The sequence below is a fragment of the Caretta caretta genome, chromosome 2 (assembly GCF_965140235.1).
Source record: "Caretta caretta isolate rCarCar2 chromosome 2, rCarCar1.hap1, whole genome shotgun sequence".
Taxonomy (NCBI): Eukaryota; Metazoa; Chordata; order Testudines; family Cheloniidae; genus Caretta; species Caretta caretta.
The window spans coordinates 128,535,564-128,551,036 of NC_134207.1; the positions used below are offsets into that span (position 1 = coordinate 128,535,564).

A 15,473-nucleotide genomic window follows, 5' to 3' on the forward strand; every position below is an offset into this window, starting at 1 on the left:
GAACCTCGATGATGGGGAGTGGCTGGAGAGGGGCTTTGACCTGGTCTTGGGGTTTTCCCACTTTTTGGCTTACCTCACAAGACTGGACATAGGTAGAAACATCCTTGCCCATTCCCTCCCAGTGGAATGACCTCCCCAACCGGTCTTTGGTCCTGTTCACTCCAGCATGGCCACTAGGATGATTGCGGGCTAAGCTCAAGAGCTTGGCCCGGTATTTAGTTGGAACTACCAACTGTCTCTGAGGATGCCAGTCTTCCTGGTGTCCACCAGAAAGAGTTTCCTTGTATAAAAGTCCTCTTTCTACAACAAACCTGGATCAATTACAAGAGCTGAGAGATGGTGGGCTGCTCCGTGCCACCGTCCAAGCTCTCTGGAGGCTTTCATCTGTTTCCTGTTCGGTCTGGAACTGTTCCCTTGATGCTGGAGACATCAGTTCCTCATTGGATTGTGGACCTAAGCTTGGTCCCCCTGGAAGTGATGCAGGTGATAGGGCTGTTTCCGTTGACTGTGAACCGCTCTCTGCTGGTGCACTATGTTGGGGTTCAGGCTCCAGCTGAGAACTCTTGTCTAGGGTTATCTGCTGCTGCTGGTGCAGGTTCGGTGGGGCCCTCTTGTTTTGGGGTTGCAAGCACTGGATTCAGTGCGGGCACTGGTTCTGGTGCTGGTTGTTCTGCCTGTTCCAGTTCTGGGACTGGCTCTGTCTGGGTCTCTGGGACTGGATCCACTATTGCTGTTGCTGATGTTGGTGTGGGGTCCAGTTTCATTACCTCTAACCAGGTCCTGGTAGAAGTTTCCAGAACAGAGCTAGGCATGACAGCTTGCTTAGCCTGGCTGCTGGTGACCATTCCCACCCTCTTGGCTAGCTTCACATGATTGGCCAAATCTTCCCACAACAGCATGGGGATGGGATAATCATCATAGAATGCAAAACTCCACGTTCCTGACCAGCCCTTGTACTGGCCAGGCAACTTGGCTGTAGGCAAATTGAAAGAGTTTGACTTGAAGGGTTGAATTGTTACTTGGATCTCTGGGTCGATTAAATTTGGTATCCACTAAGGAAGCATGGATAGCCGACACGCGCTCTGGAGTCCCTCCACATGGTGACCTTCTTCCTGCCCACACTCACAGTTTCCCTCCGCTCTGAGGGTATCTGGGAGGCATCTGGGCCTGAGGACCTCTGGGGTGATTCTGGTGCAATGAACTGTAATCTGTTGGGGTTCTTGGGGCATCTGGCCTTTACATGCCCCAGTTCATTACATTTAAAACATCATCCAGCTGACGGGTCACTGGGGCAAGGTGGGTTGCTGGAGAATGGTGTGGCAGGACGATAAGGTGTCTGGAGTGTTCCTTGGGGTGTATTTGGGGCCTTGGACTTTCCTAGGTAGTAGGGTGAGGTTGGAGGTTGTCCCTTCTGGTATCCGCTCCAACTGCAACTAGTTTTTTTTTTTTCTGCCACTTCCACCCATTTGGCTCCAATCTTCCCTGCCTCGATTACAGTTGTGGGCTTCCCATCTAGTATGTATCTTTCTATTTCCTCAGGAACACCCTCTAAAAACTGCTCCATTTGCATTAGGAAGGGCAAATCTTCTGGAGATTTAACACTTGCTCCTGATATCCAGGCATCCCAATGTTTCACAATATGGTCGGCGTGTCGGGTAAATGACACGTCTGGTTTCCACCTTAGAGCTCTGAACCGCCGACGGGAATGCTTGGGTGTTAGCCCCATTCTGACTCTCACCTGGGTTTTAAACAGTTCATACTTGTTCATGTGTTCCTTAGGCATTTCAGCCGCCACCTTGGCTAAGGGTCCACTGAGCTGTGGCCTCAGCTCTACGATGTAGTGGTCTGTAGAGATGCTGTACCGAAGGCAGGCCCTTTTGAAGTTTTCTAAGAAGGCCTCGGTATCATCACCTGCCTTGTAGGTGGGGAACTTCCTGGCATGTGAAGCAGTACCTTGAGAAGGATTGCTCAGGTTTCTTGGTATATTCTGCTGAGCCTTTGCCTTCTCCATCTCCAGTGCATGCTTCCTCTCTTTTTCCTTCTCCTCCAGTTCTTTTTCCCTTGCCTCCATAGCTCTCCTGTGCACAGCCTCTTTGGCTTTTTCTGCCTTGGGTTCTGTCATCTTAGCCTCTCTGTTTTTAACTAACTTTATACTCGAGAGTTAGAAAGAAAACAACAAAACAAAAAAACATGGCTTGTAAAATGTTGTTGTGCTGTAACCTGATACCTATGTTCTCTGATAGTGATTGTCAGCCTACAGAAAAATCCTTTAAAAAAAAACTAACACCTTTGTCTCCAGGCAAATAGACAGAAAAGCCCTCTATTTGCTCTTAGCTAAAAAAAATACCCCAAACTTCTTCAGGTCTGTGAAAAACTTGTGAATTTCACTGCAGGAGGTTAACTACCCTGCCTTGAGGTAGAAAAAACTCCAGCTCAAAAAAGACAAATCCCTTTTGTCTCTGCTCTGGCCCCCAGGAAGAGACAAAAAAACTCTAACTGCTTTCAGCTTAAACCTGCTTTCAAGCAGCCCAAAGGAAAAAAAAAATGTCCTTTTAAAATCTGTGCTACTGGTTCAAAATGATCCCAAAAAAATCTCAAATTGATCTCAAAATGATCCCATCACTCTGCCACCATGTCAAGGTTCCTTCCCCAATCTGAACTCTAGGGTACAGAAGTGGGGATCTGCATGAAAGACCCCCTAAGCCTATTCTTACCAGATAAGGTTAAAACTTCCCAGGGTACAAACTTTTACCTTGTATCCTTGGACCTTATGCTGCCACCACCAAGCGTGTTAAACAAAGAACAGGGAAAGAGCCCACTTGGAAACGCCTTTCCCCCCAAAATCTCCCCAAGCCCTACACCCCCTTTCCTGGGGAAGGCTTGATAAAAATCCTCACCAATTTGTATAGGTGAACACAGACCCAAACCCTTGGATCTTAAGAACAATGAAAAAGCAATCAAGTTCTTAACAGAAGAATTTTAATTAAAGAGAAGGTAAAAGAATCACCTCTGTAATCAGGATGGTGAATACCTTACAGGGTAATTAGATTCAAAACACAGAGATTCCCTCTAGGCAAAACCTTAAGTTACAAAAAGACACAAAATCAGGAATATACATCCCATTCAGCACAAGTTATTTACCAGCCATTTAAACAAAACAGAAATCTAACGTATATCTAGCTAGATTACTTACTAAGTTCTAAGACTCCATTCCTGTTCTGTTCCCGGCAAAAGCATCACACAGACAGAGAGAACCCTTTGTTTCTCCCCCCCCTTCAGCTTTGAAAGTATCTTGTCTCCTCATTGGTCATTTTGGTCAGGTGCCAGCGAGGTTATCCTAGCTTCTTAACCATTTACAGGTGAAAGGGTTTTGCCTCTGGCCAGGAGGGATTTTATAGTTCTGTATACAGAAAAGTGGTTACCCTTCCCTTTATATTTATGACAGAGCCAAACTCCTTGATCTAAACTGTGTGACTCAGACCCACTGTGTAAGATTGGATCCAAACTAGAATCCTGGATCCAAAGTCCTTGGATTTTGAAGAATTCTGGATCACAATATAATAGGCAAAACCCATCTCTATTTTGAGTATGATTGTCCTGTTTGTATGCATGTATCATCTTTTTATCTAAAGTTATGAATATTCACTATATACCAGTATTTCAAATGTGTTTTTTCCTAGGGTAACACCCACAAGGTAGTTTACATCCAGTCTTGTGGATGGACTATTCAAGTTGATGTCCCATTAAAGAACACAATGGGCCATAGAAGAAGTTTTCCCCACCTGGTGTCCCCATCGGTTTAGCCAAAATATGGATAATGGCTTCTCCTATGAGTCATCAAAGCATGCAAGGGCATGTGACTTGCTCATGTGACCCTGGACTCCATCCTGTGCCTGTAATTTTCCACAAACTAAGACTAAGAGTCTTCCCTCCACTTAGGAAAAGGTATAAGAGACCCAGGAAGCATCTTCATTTTGCCTCTTTCTTGCTGTGATCTCTGAACTATGGACTCACATTGAAAGGAGCATTCCAACCAATGGACTGAGGACCTTCCAATCTTTTGGAAGTTACCAGAGACTTTACAAGCCAGAACACTGTAACACCACCGTCTGCTACAAACCCAATCCAAGAACTTTGCAATGATTGCATGTATTAGAGTTCCTTAACCATTTTAACTCTCTCCTCTTGTTTTTCTCTTATTAAAAAAAAAACTTTTAGATACTAGAGGATTGGCAACAGTGTGATTATTGGGTAAGATCTGAGTTATATATTGGCCTATCTGTGTGGCTGATCTTTTGAGATCAGAAGAACTTTTTGTTTGATGAAACTGGTTTTCAATAATCACTCATAAATTCGAGTGTCTGGGTGTTGAAACAAGAGCTGGGATGCCTAAAGAGACTGCAGTTTGGACTTCTTGTTAACCAGTGTGGTAAAACAGAAGGTTACTTTTGTTTCTGGCTTGCTGTGTCTAGTAATAGAATAGCCACCAGTTTGGAGTGAGTCTTCCCTAGTTCTCAGCAGTTCATCCTGAATTTGGCATCCTCAGCTGTGACTCACTAAGGCATAGTGACAAATAGGTATTTTGATCTCTTTTAAAAAATTGCTTTAACAATGCTGCATTTAAGCGCCTCACTCCCTTTTTCATGAATAAGCACTTACACCTATCTTGGCTGGCCAATACCACTGTGCTGCTCCTGTTGGCTTCAATGCAAACTGCACTTAGGTGGGTATTTAGCCCCTAGGTCTTGACCTTACAAAGTGCTGGGCACCTGGCTCATATCCAGTGAAACATTTAATCACATGCATATGCATATCCTATTGACTTCAATGGAAACAGAACTGAAATCCCGTTTCCTGCTGATGTCACTATTGCGATCGTATTTCTTCACCTCCTTAAGAAAGACAAATCATGATCAGAATGAAAGCTCAGCATAAGTCATTTCAGAGGTGTCTCTCTCTTTTTCAGCTGCTCTGTAGGATATGGAATTTTCAAAACCTTCCTGCGAGGTCTGAGGCTCAAATTTCAACTCTCTCTCTCTATATTCACTCTTCAAAGTGAGCCTAATATGCAGGCTCACTGTGAAGAGTAAGCCTACTGGGAGGAGAGCAAACTGCTGATGAGCTTTAAACCACAGTGCTTGGTGGTGCTAAACCAGCCAGAGACCAGTTTGCTGCAACTCTATTAATAAACATGACACTACACTTTTCTTAATCAATCTATTTTTTCACATCTTCCTTTTCTCCCTCCTTCCTCTCCCACACAGCTGCACCCATTTATTCTCTGCCACTATTTCTCTGCTTGTGGAGGGTGCATCGTACTTAGGGAGAGATATTAAATAAAGTCAGCAAGTCACTAACTGTGTGCGCACATGGATATGGAACTTTCTCATGAAATTTAATTAATGGTTTGAATTATTGATTTCTTGCTTGGCTAAACTAATTTCTCCATAATCACTGGTAAAACTAATACATTATAATTAGAGGATGAGATAAGTAATGGAGGTTGGTCTCATCAAATAATTATGCCACTCAGTTTGAAAGATATTAAAGTAATGTGTTTCCCACCTAACGGGTGACACAGAGATCATTTATAATAATACATGTCTCATTTACAGTTGTTTCATTATGTGAAGAATTACTTCCAGAATCTCCCCATGTACGTGAAATGAACAACAGCTTTCTTTCCACGTAATCAAACAACATATAGATAATCTTGAACTGAAGCTCCAACAGCAAGATTTATAAAGCATCTTATTCTGAAGCTTTCATTTCTAATTGAGAGGTCACTATTTTTCCTGTTCCCCCACATTCACTCTTATGTGAAAAGCAACTTCTTTCCCCCTGTTGTTGCTGTTGTTGCAGATTTACACTCCTACGCTGGCTTCTTGATTCACTGTCTCATCCTGATTTAGTGTCAGATCAAGGTACAGCCCTCAGACAAAAATAAAGCAATAGGAGATATGTTTGTGCCAGGACTACTATGTGACCCCCATTATGACTGGTGCTTCTCAGCACTGTCATAAAACAGATAAATGAAACTGATAATGATAAGGTGTCTGCCTTAATCTGTATCCTTTTATCGGTAGTCATAGGCTAAATCCTGCCTTCATATATAACCTCACAAACCCACTAACATCAGCAAGCTTGAACTAAGATTTGGCTTATAGCTACAGTACATGTCTGAAGCATGGTTTATGACAGACATTCCCTGAGGGTATGTCTACACTACGAAATTAGGTCGAATTTATAGAAGTCGGTTTTTTAGAAATCGGTTTTATATATTCGAGTGTGTGTGTCCCCACAGAAAATGCTCTAAGTGCATTAAGTGCATTAACTCGGCGGAGCGCTTCCACAGTACCGAGGCAAACGTCGACTTCCGGAGCGTTGCACTGTGGGTAGCTATCCCACAGTTCCCGCAGTCTCCGCTGCCCATCGGAATTCTGGGTTGAGATCCCAATGCCTGATGGGGCTAAAACATTGTCGCGGGTGGTTCTGGGTACATATCGTCAGCCCCCCGTTCCCTCCCTCCCCCCGTGAAAGCAAGGGCAGACAATCATTTCGCGCCTTTTTTCCTGAGTTACCTGTGCAGACGCCATACCATGGCAAGCATGGAGCCCGCTCAGGTAACCGTCACCCTATGTCTCCTGGGTGCTGGCAGACGCGGTACGGCATTGCTACACAGTAGCAGCAACCCCTTGCCTTGTGGCAGCAGACGGTACAGTACGAATGGTAGCCATCATCGTCATGTCTGAGGTGCTCCTGGTCGCCTCTGTGAGGTCGATCAGGAGCATCTGGGCAGACATGGGCACAGGGACTAAATTTGGAGTGACTTGACCAGGTCATTCTCTTTAGTCCTGCAGCCAGTCCTATTGAACCGTCTTATGGTGAGCGGGCAGGCGATACGGACTGCTAGCAGTCGTACTGTACCATCTTCTGCCGAGCAGCCATGAGATGTGGATGGCATGCAGTCCTTCTGCACCGTCTGCTGCCAGCCAAAGATGTAAAAGATAGATGGAGTGGATCAAAACAAGAAATAGACCAGATTTGTTTTGTACTCATTTGCTTCCCCCCCTCCCCTGTCTAGGGGACTCATTCTTCTAGATCACACTGCAGTCACTTACAGAGAAGGAGCAGCGAGGTAAATCTAGCCATGTATCAATCAGAGGCCAGGCTAACCTTCTTGTTCCAATAAGGACAATAACTTAGGTGCACCATTTCTTATTGGAACCCTCCGTGAAGTCCTGCCTGAAATACTCCTTGATGTAAAGCCACCCCCTTTGTTGATTTTAGCTCCCTGAAGCCAACCCTGTAAGCGCCCCTCCCAGCGTCAGAGCAATGGCAAACAATCGGGCATCTGAGAGTGCTGTCCAGAGCAGTCACAATGGAGCACTCTGATGGGGCTAAAACATTGTCGTGGGTGGTTCTGGGTACGTGTCGTCAGGCCCCCGTTCCCTCCCTCCCTCCGTGAAAGCAAGGGCAGACAATCATTTCGCGCCTTTTTTCCTGAGTTACCTGTGCAGACACCATACCACAGCAAGCATGGAGCCCGCTCAGGTAACCGTCACCCTATGTCTCCTGGGTGCTGGCAGACGCGGTACGGCTTTGCTGCACAGTAGCAGCAACCCATTGCCTTCTGGCAGCAGACGGTGCAATACGATTGGTAGTCGTCCTCGTCGTGTCCGAGGTGCTCCTGGCCACGTCGGCTGGGAGCGCCTGGGCAGACATGGGCGCAGGGACTAAATTTGGAGTGACTTGACCAGGTCATTCTCTTTAGTCCTGCAGTCAGTCCTATTGAACCGTCTTATGGTGAGCGGGCAGGCGATACGGACTGCTAGCAGTCGTACTGTACCATCTTCTGCCAGGCAGACAAGAGATGAGGATTGCTAGCAGTCGTATTGCACCATCTTCTGCCAGGCAGGCAAGAGATGGGGATGGCTAGCAGTCATACTGTACCATCTTCTGCTGAGCAGCCATGAGATGTGGATGGCATGCAGTCCTTCTGCACCGTCTGCTGCCAGCCAAAGATGTAAAAGATAGATGGAGTGGGTCAAAACAAGAAATAGACCAGATTTGTTTTGTACTCATTTGCCTCCTCCCCTGTCTAGGGGACTCATTCCTCTAGGTCACACTGCAGTCACTCACAGAGAAGGTGCAGCAAGGTAAATCTAGCCATGTATCAATCAGAGGCCAGGCTAACCTCCTTGTTCCAATAAGAACAATAACTTAGGTGCACCATTTCTTATTAGAACCCTCCGTGCAGTCCTGCCTGAAATACTCCTTGATGTACAGGCACCCCCTTTGTTGATTTTAGCTCCCTGAAGCCAACCCTGTAAGCCGTGTCGTCAGTCGCCCCTCCCTCCGTCAGAGCAACGGCAGACAATCGTTCCGCGCCTTTTTTCTGTGCGGACGCCATACCAAGGCAAGCATGGAGGCCGCTCAGCTCACTTTGGCAATTAGGAGCACATTAAACACCACACGCATTATCCAGCAGTATATGCAGCACCAGAACATGGCAACGCGATACCGGGCGAGGAGGCGATGTCAGCGCGGTCCCGTGAGTGATCAGGACATGGACACAGATTTCTCTGAAAGCATGGGCCCTGACAATGCATGCATCATGGTGCTAATGGGGCAGGTTCATGCTGTGGAACGCCGATTCTGGGCTCGGGAAACAAGCACAGACTGGTGGGACCGCATAGTGTTGCAGGTCTGGGACGATTCCCAGTGGCTACGAAACTTTCGCATGCGTAAGGGCACTTTCATGGAACTTTGTGACTTGCTTTCCCCTGCCCTGAAGCGCATGAATACCAAGATGAGAGCAGCCCTCACAGTTGAGAAGTGAGTGGCGATAGCCCTGTGGAAGCTTGCAACGCCAGACAGCAACCGGTCAGTTGGGAATCAATTTGGAGTGGGCAAATCTACTGTGGGGGCTGCTGTGATGCAAGTAGCCCACGCAATCAAAGATCTGCTGATATCAAGGGTAGTGACCCTGGGAAATGTGCAGGTCATAGTGGATGGCTTTGCTGCAATGGGATTCCCTAACTGTGGTGGGGCTATAGACGGAACCCATATCCCTATCTTGGCACCGGAGCACCAAGCCGCCGAGTACATAAACCGCAAGGGGTACTTTTCGATAGTGCTGCAAGCTCTGGTGGATCACAAGGGACGTTTCACCAACATCAACGTGGGATGGCCGGGAAAGGTGCATGATGCTCGCATCTTCAGGAACTCTGGTCTGTTTCAAAAGCTGCAGGAAGGGACTTTATTCCCAGACCAGAAAATAACTGTTGGGGATGTTGAAATGCCTATATGTATCCTTGGGGACCCAGCCTACCCCTTAATGGCATGGCTCATGAAGCCATACACAGGCAGCCTGGACAGTGGTCAGGAGCTGTTCAACTACAGGCTGAGCAAGTGCAGAATGGTGGTAGAATGTGCATTTGGACGTTTAAAGGCGCGCTGGCGCAGTTTACTGACTTGCTTAGACCTCAGCGAAACCAATATTCCCACTGTTATTACTGCTTGCTGTGTGCTCCACAATATCTGTGAGAGTAAGGGGGAGACATTTATGGGCGGGGTGGGAGGTTGAGGCAAATCGCCTGGCGGCTGGTTACGCGCAGCCAGACACCAGGGCTGTTAGAAGAGCACAGGAGGGCGCGGTACGCATCAGAGAAGCTTTGAAAAACAGTTTCATGACTGGCCAGGCTACGGTGTGAAAGTTCTGTTTGTTTCTCCTTGATGAACCCCCCCTCCCCTTGGTTCACTCTACTTCCCTGTAAGCTAACCACCCTCCCCTCCTCCCTTTAATCATTGCTTGCAGAGCCAATAAAGTCATTGTTGCTTCACATTCATGCATTCGTTATTCATTCATCACACAAATAGGGGGATGACTACCAAGGTATCCCAGGAGGGGTGGTGGAGGAGGGAAGGAAAATGCCACACAGCACTTTAAGCACAGCACTTTAAAAGTTTACAACTTTAAAATTTATTGAATGACAGCCTTCTTTTTTTTGGGCAATCCTCTGTGGTGGAGTGGCTGGTTGGCCGGAGGCCCCCCCACCGCGTTCTTGGGCGTCTGGGTGTGGAGGCTATGGAACTTGGGGAGGAGGGCAGTTGGTTACAGAGGGGCTGCAGTGGCAGTCTGTGCTCCAGCTGCCTTTGCTGCAGCTCAACCATACACTGGAGCATACTGGTTTGGTCCTGCAGCAGCCTCAGCATTGAATCCTGCCTCCTCTCATCACGCTGCCGCCACCTTTGAGCTTCAGCCGTGTCTTCAGCCCGCCACTTACTCTCTTCAGCCCTCCACCTCTCCTCCCGGTCATTTTGTGCTTTCCTGCACTCTGACATTATTTGCCTCCACGCATTCGTCTGTGCTCTGTCAGTGTGGGAGGACAGCATGAGCTCGGAGAACATTTCATCGCGAGTGCGTTTTTTTTTTCTTTCTAAGCTTCACTAGCCTCTGGGAAGGAGAAGATCCTGTGATCATTGAAACACATGCAGCTGGTGGAGAAAAAAAAAGGGACAGCGGTATTTAAAAAGACAACATTTTATAAAACAGTCGCTACACTCTTTCAGGGTAAACCTTGCTGTTAACATTACATACATAGCACATGTGCTTTCGTTACAAGGTCGCATTTTGCCTCCTCCCACCGCGTGAACGGATTTTGGTTGAATGCCAGCAAACATACACTGCAATGCTTTGTTCTACAGTGATTCCCGAGTACGTGTTACTGGCCTGGAGTGGTAAAGTGTCCTACCATGAAGGACGAAATAAGGCTGCCCTCCCCAGAAACCTTTTGCAAAGGCAGAACCGCAAATGCCAGGGCAAAGTAATCCTTTCACATGCTTGCTTTTAAACCATGTATAGCATTTTAAAAGGTACACTCACCAGAGGTCCCTTCTCCGCCTGCTGAGTCCAGGAGGCAGCCTTGGGTGGGTTCGGGGGGTACTGGCTCCAGGTCTAGGGTGAGAAACAGTTCCTGGCTGTCGGGAAAACCGGTTTCTCCGCTTGCTTGCTGTGAGCTATCTACAACCTCCTCCTCATCATCTTCTTCGTCCCCAAAACCTACTTCCGTATTGCCTCCATCTCCATTGAAGGAGTCAAACAACACGGCTGGGGTAGTGGTGGCTGAACCCCCTAAAATGGCATGCAGCTCATCATAGAAGCGGCATGTTTGGGGCTCTGACCCAGAGCGGCTGTTCGCCTCTCTGGTTTTCTGGTAGGCTTGCCTCAGCTCCTTCAGTTTCACGCGGCACTGCTTCGGGTCCCTGTTATGGCCTCTGTCCTTCATGCCCTGGGAGATTTTCAGAAAGGTTTTGGCATTTCGAAAACTGGAACGGAGTTCTGATAGCACGGATTCCTCTCCCCAAACAGCGATCAGATCCCGTACCTCCCGTTCGGTCCATGCTGGAGCTCTTTTGCGATTCTGGGACTCCATCATGGTCACCTGTGCTGATGAGCTCTGCATGGTCACCTGCAGCTTGCCACGCTGGCCAAACAGGAAATGAGATTCAAAAGTTCGCGGTTCTTTTCCTGTCTACCTGGCCAGTGCATCTGAGTTGAGAGTGCTGTCCAGAGCGGTCATAATGGAGCACTCTGGGATAGCTCCCGGAGGCCAATACCATCGAATTGTGTCCACAGTACCCCAAATTCGAGCCGGCAACGTCGATTTAAGCGCTAATCCACTTGTCAGGGGTGGAGTAAGGAAATCAATTTTAAGAGCCCTTTAAGTCGAAATAAAGAGCTTCATTGTGTGGACGGGTGCAGGTTTACATCGATTTAACGCTGCTAAATTCGACCTAAAGTCCTAGTGTAGACCAGGGCTGACATCCAATATCCTACATTATTTAATTGATTTAAATGGTAAAATCCTGACTCCATTGAAGTCAGTGGCAAAACTCCCATTGACTTCAATGGAGACAGGATGTCACCCACAGGTTTCAAAGCCAGAAGATCCATTTGAGTATGTTTTCTGCCTTCCTGCATAACACAGAGTTGTAGAATTTGACCCAGTAATTCTTCATCAAGCCCATAAATGGAGATTTAACTATGGCATATCTTTCAGAAAGGAACCTGGACCTAAAGACTTCAAGTGATGGAGAACCCACCACTTTGCTTGGTAAGTTGGAGAGATGGTTAAAAAGTGGTAACAAAAAAGTGGCAATTAAAAAAACAAAAAAAAAAATAATTTGCATTCCATAGGGCAGGTTTAAAAAAGGAACAGTTTTTCACGTATTAACATTTCATTAATTTATGTCTATTTATTTATTACTTCATTCAGTTCTTTGGTTTTCATTTCCCCCCTTTTCCATTTTGCCACTGGAAATCAGGATGAGGGGAGAAAAGAGAAAAACAAAACAAAAAATAATAAACAAATCTTAAATTTTGATAAAAAAGCACATTTTCAAAGAGAAAAATATTGTTCAAAAAAATTTCAGCCAGCTCTACTGAGCTGTTCCAATAGTTAATTACTTTCATTGTTAAAAATTTGCACATTCTTTCCAGTTTTATTTTGTCTAGCTTTGTCTGAGTTTAATCAGAATCTGGTAACAAAGGCATGTTCTAGGAGAGTGAGTCAAATCTTGCTCAGCATACTCATTTGAGTGATACTTTTATGACTGCATTAGGACTATTCCTATGTGTAAAGGTGAAGAAGGTTTTGTACAAAAAGTTAAAAGGCACTCAATATGCTTAACCAGCTGCTGCAGTCCTTAGAAGAACAGTGTTATCATCTTGGATAGCCATGTGCTTAATTTGAATTCAATAGTGATTTGAATAAGATTACTCTTGGGAAATTGGTGACTTTTTGACCTAATAAAGCAGGTCAAAAATGTGATCATCCAATTGTAATACTCATATGCAGATATATTAATAGATATGCAGTATAATTAGACAAAGCACTGTAGTAAATCAAATTGCAGTACTATACTCTTCATTTTTTTACCCTTCCAAAAGCAGACATTACATTTATAATTAAAAATCTGGAGATGGCTAATAAGAAGAAGTGAATTATCTTTGACAAATTTTACCACTAGATCAAGTATAAAGTTTTTGATAAAACCAACTCGTTGCTTTCCTTTTTTAATTAGCATCACCACAGACAGCTTGGCTGCATTAGGTTTGCCATATTATGCACTCAAATACTATGGTGATGGGTAGCAGTGTAAAACCCTAAGATAAAGTAGGTTTTATCATGTCTTCTATAGTCAATAGGGGGTTCAACACCCACTGAAATTAATGGGAGTCTCCAATGACTTCAATAAGCATTGGACCAGACCCTATAGTAGTGACAAATATGGGTGGTGTTCTACTATGAAGAAGAATCTCAGCTTCATTCCTGAATTTTGGCAGCCATTTCTGCACAATTTTTGTCAAACTTCTCCCCTTCAAAAACCTTCATTCACAATGTTTGGGTCTGGCAGTAGGGAGGGCAGTCAAGGGATTTGCCAATTTGTAGTTCAGACACGAGGCCAATGTATTCAGCTGAAAGTTTGCCTCATACTTTGGACAGAAAATTTGTGATTATAGAGTTTTATTGTTTTTAAAAAGCAATTACATGTAAATTTACTGACTACAAAATGTTGGGCTCAGGGACTGGATAGGAAGGTAAGGAGGAGACAGAAAGGAAAAGAGATACAGTAAGTAGATGGTTAGATAGGTATTTACATAGTTGGGACTTGATTCTGATCTCAATTACATAGGTATAAACTAAGGGCAACTCCAATGAAGTAAAAATTAATTAACTGTGTTTGTGATGGTCTGTACCTCCATGTTAACCCATTTTACAGAACTGTGGTACATTTTATACAAGTATATCCTGTGAGGTATCATTTGAAAACTAATAATTTGCTTACCATTATTGTCCTGGTAAAATATGTGTGGCAACATTGTATGTAAAGTTATAAGATTCTGCTTTATGGTATTATTAAGACATGTTCTAACTCTGAGGAGGGGCCGCAAACCAGTTCCCCAGAGACAAAAGGCAAGTTGATGCCTCAGCCAGGTGTCAGCAAAATCAAATGAAACATCACCTGGGTAAGTGGCAAGGATGAGAGTAAGAGGGTGTAAGTGACAAATCTACATTTTGACAGCTTGGGGTTCCTATCCACACAGACCTTCAGTCCCCTGAACCTCAGCTGGAGATGCTTCTCAAAGAAGAGAAAGAATTATGAGAAGGGAGAGCAGACCCAAATTATTTCCTCCCTTTCTCTCATGCCTATGGCATCCAGAACACCTGAAGAACAAAGCAGGGGGCATTGGACTTGGGAAGGTATCTTGACTGAAAGAAGTTCAAACAGTAAGGCTGCTTAAATATGTGATGAGAGAGGACCTTTGCTTTGAATTCTCTCTCAGTTGGGAAGTAATTCATTAGTTGCATTTTAATTTTATTTTTCTTGTAACCAATTCTGAGTTTTATGCCTCATTACTCAGGTTATGTCTACACTATACAGCTTTTAGTGACATGGCTGTGTTGCTTCACTAAAAGGTGTGCCATGTAGCTGCTGTTTTTCCTGCCCAAAAAAATCTTCAACTCCCAATGAGCGGCATTTATGTTGTCGGCAGGAGAGTGCTCCTGCCGACAACACACTGTTCATACTGGCACTTGTTGTGGCAAAACGTTTGTCTTTCAGGGGAGGGAGGGGTTAACACCTCTGAAAGATAAAAGTTTTGTCATTCAATTGCCAGTGTAGACATAGCCTTATATTCACTTAATCTGTCCTTTTGTAGGTAATATATTTGTTTTATGGTTTTATTTAAACCAGTGTGTTTGAATTGATATGTTTGGGAAACTCCACTTGGCCTAAGAGTATTTGTGAATATCATGTTCTAATAATAAAATGATGGACTTTATATGAGCCTGTATCTAAGAGAGAGCTGGGCAGTACAAGATGCACATGCTTGGGGAAAGTCTGGGACTGGGAGTATGCTGATGGTGCTCCGCAGTGTAATTAAAGAGTGGCTGACTATAACACTTATGCAATTTAATTGGAAGTACTTTACATGCTGGAGGCTGTGTGTGAACAGACCAGGAGCAGTAGCTCTCACAGCAAAGCAGGGTAAGAGGCACCACAGGCTGGAGATTTCAGGGGACACATCTGTTCATAAGTCCACATTGCACCCTGAGTATATCATAGTGTTAAACTAATATGAATTCCAAATCAGACCCTTAATATTATATTTAGCCTGTTTCACTCATTAAACTTTAATTTCATCATTAAACTTTACATTAAAATTAAGCACACAAACGTAAGTACAAATACTTTGTTTCATCAAACCTATGTACTTATCAACATTATGCAATTTTTAACAATTACTGTAATCTACATATAAAAATATATATCTAGGTTTAAAGAACTGACCTACTGCAATGATTTTTGATAAGGGGTGAAAATAAAGTCTTTACTGAGAGTGCAGGCTGCAGTAAAGGTTAAGAACCACTGCATTAAAGGTACCATATTCTAGCTACCTAACA

General features: G+C 44.7%; 1 protein-coding gene across 1 annotated transcript; it reads right to left on the minus strand.

Annotated features, from left to right (window-relative positions):
- Nucleotides 1-9,961: 9,961 nt before the first annotated feature.
- On the minus strand, nucleotides 9,962-11,468 carry LOC125630952 (myb/SANT-like DNA-binding domain-containing protein 7). The gene is made up of 2 exons (XM_048837161.2): nucleotides 10,889-11,468; nucleotides 9,962-10,500 (listed from the first exon to the last, which is right to left on the minus strand). Exons 1-2 carry the CDS (start codon nucleotides 11,466-11,468, stop codon nucleotides 10,415-10,417), a joined length of 666 nt encoding a protein of 221 aa, XP_048693118.2. The 3' UTR covers nucleotides 9,962-10,414.
- Between the last annotated feature and the right edge of the window lie 4,005 nt (nucleotides 11,469-15,473).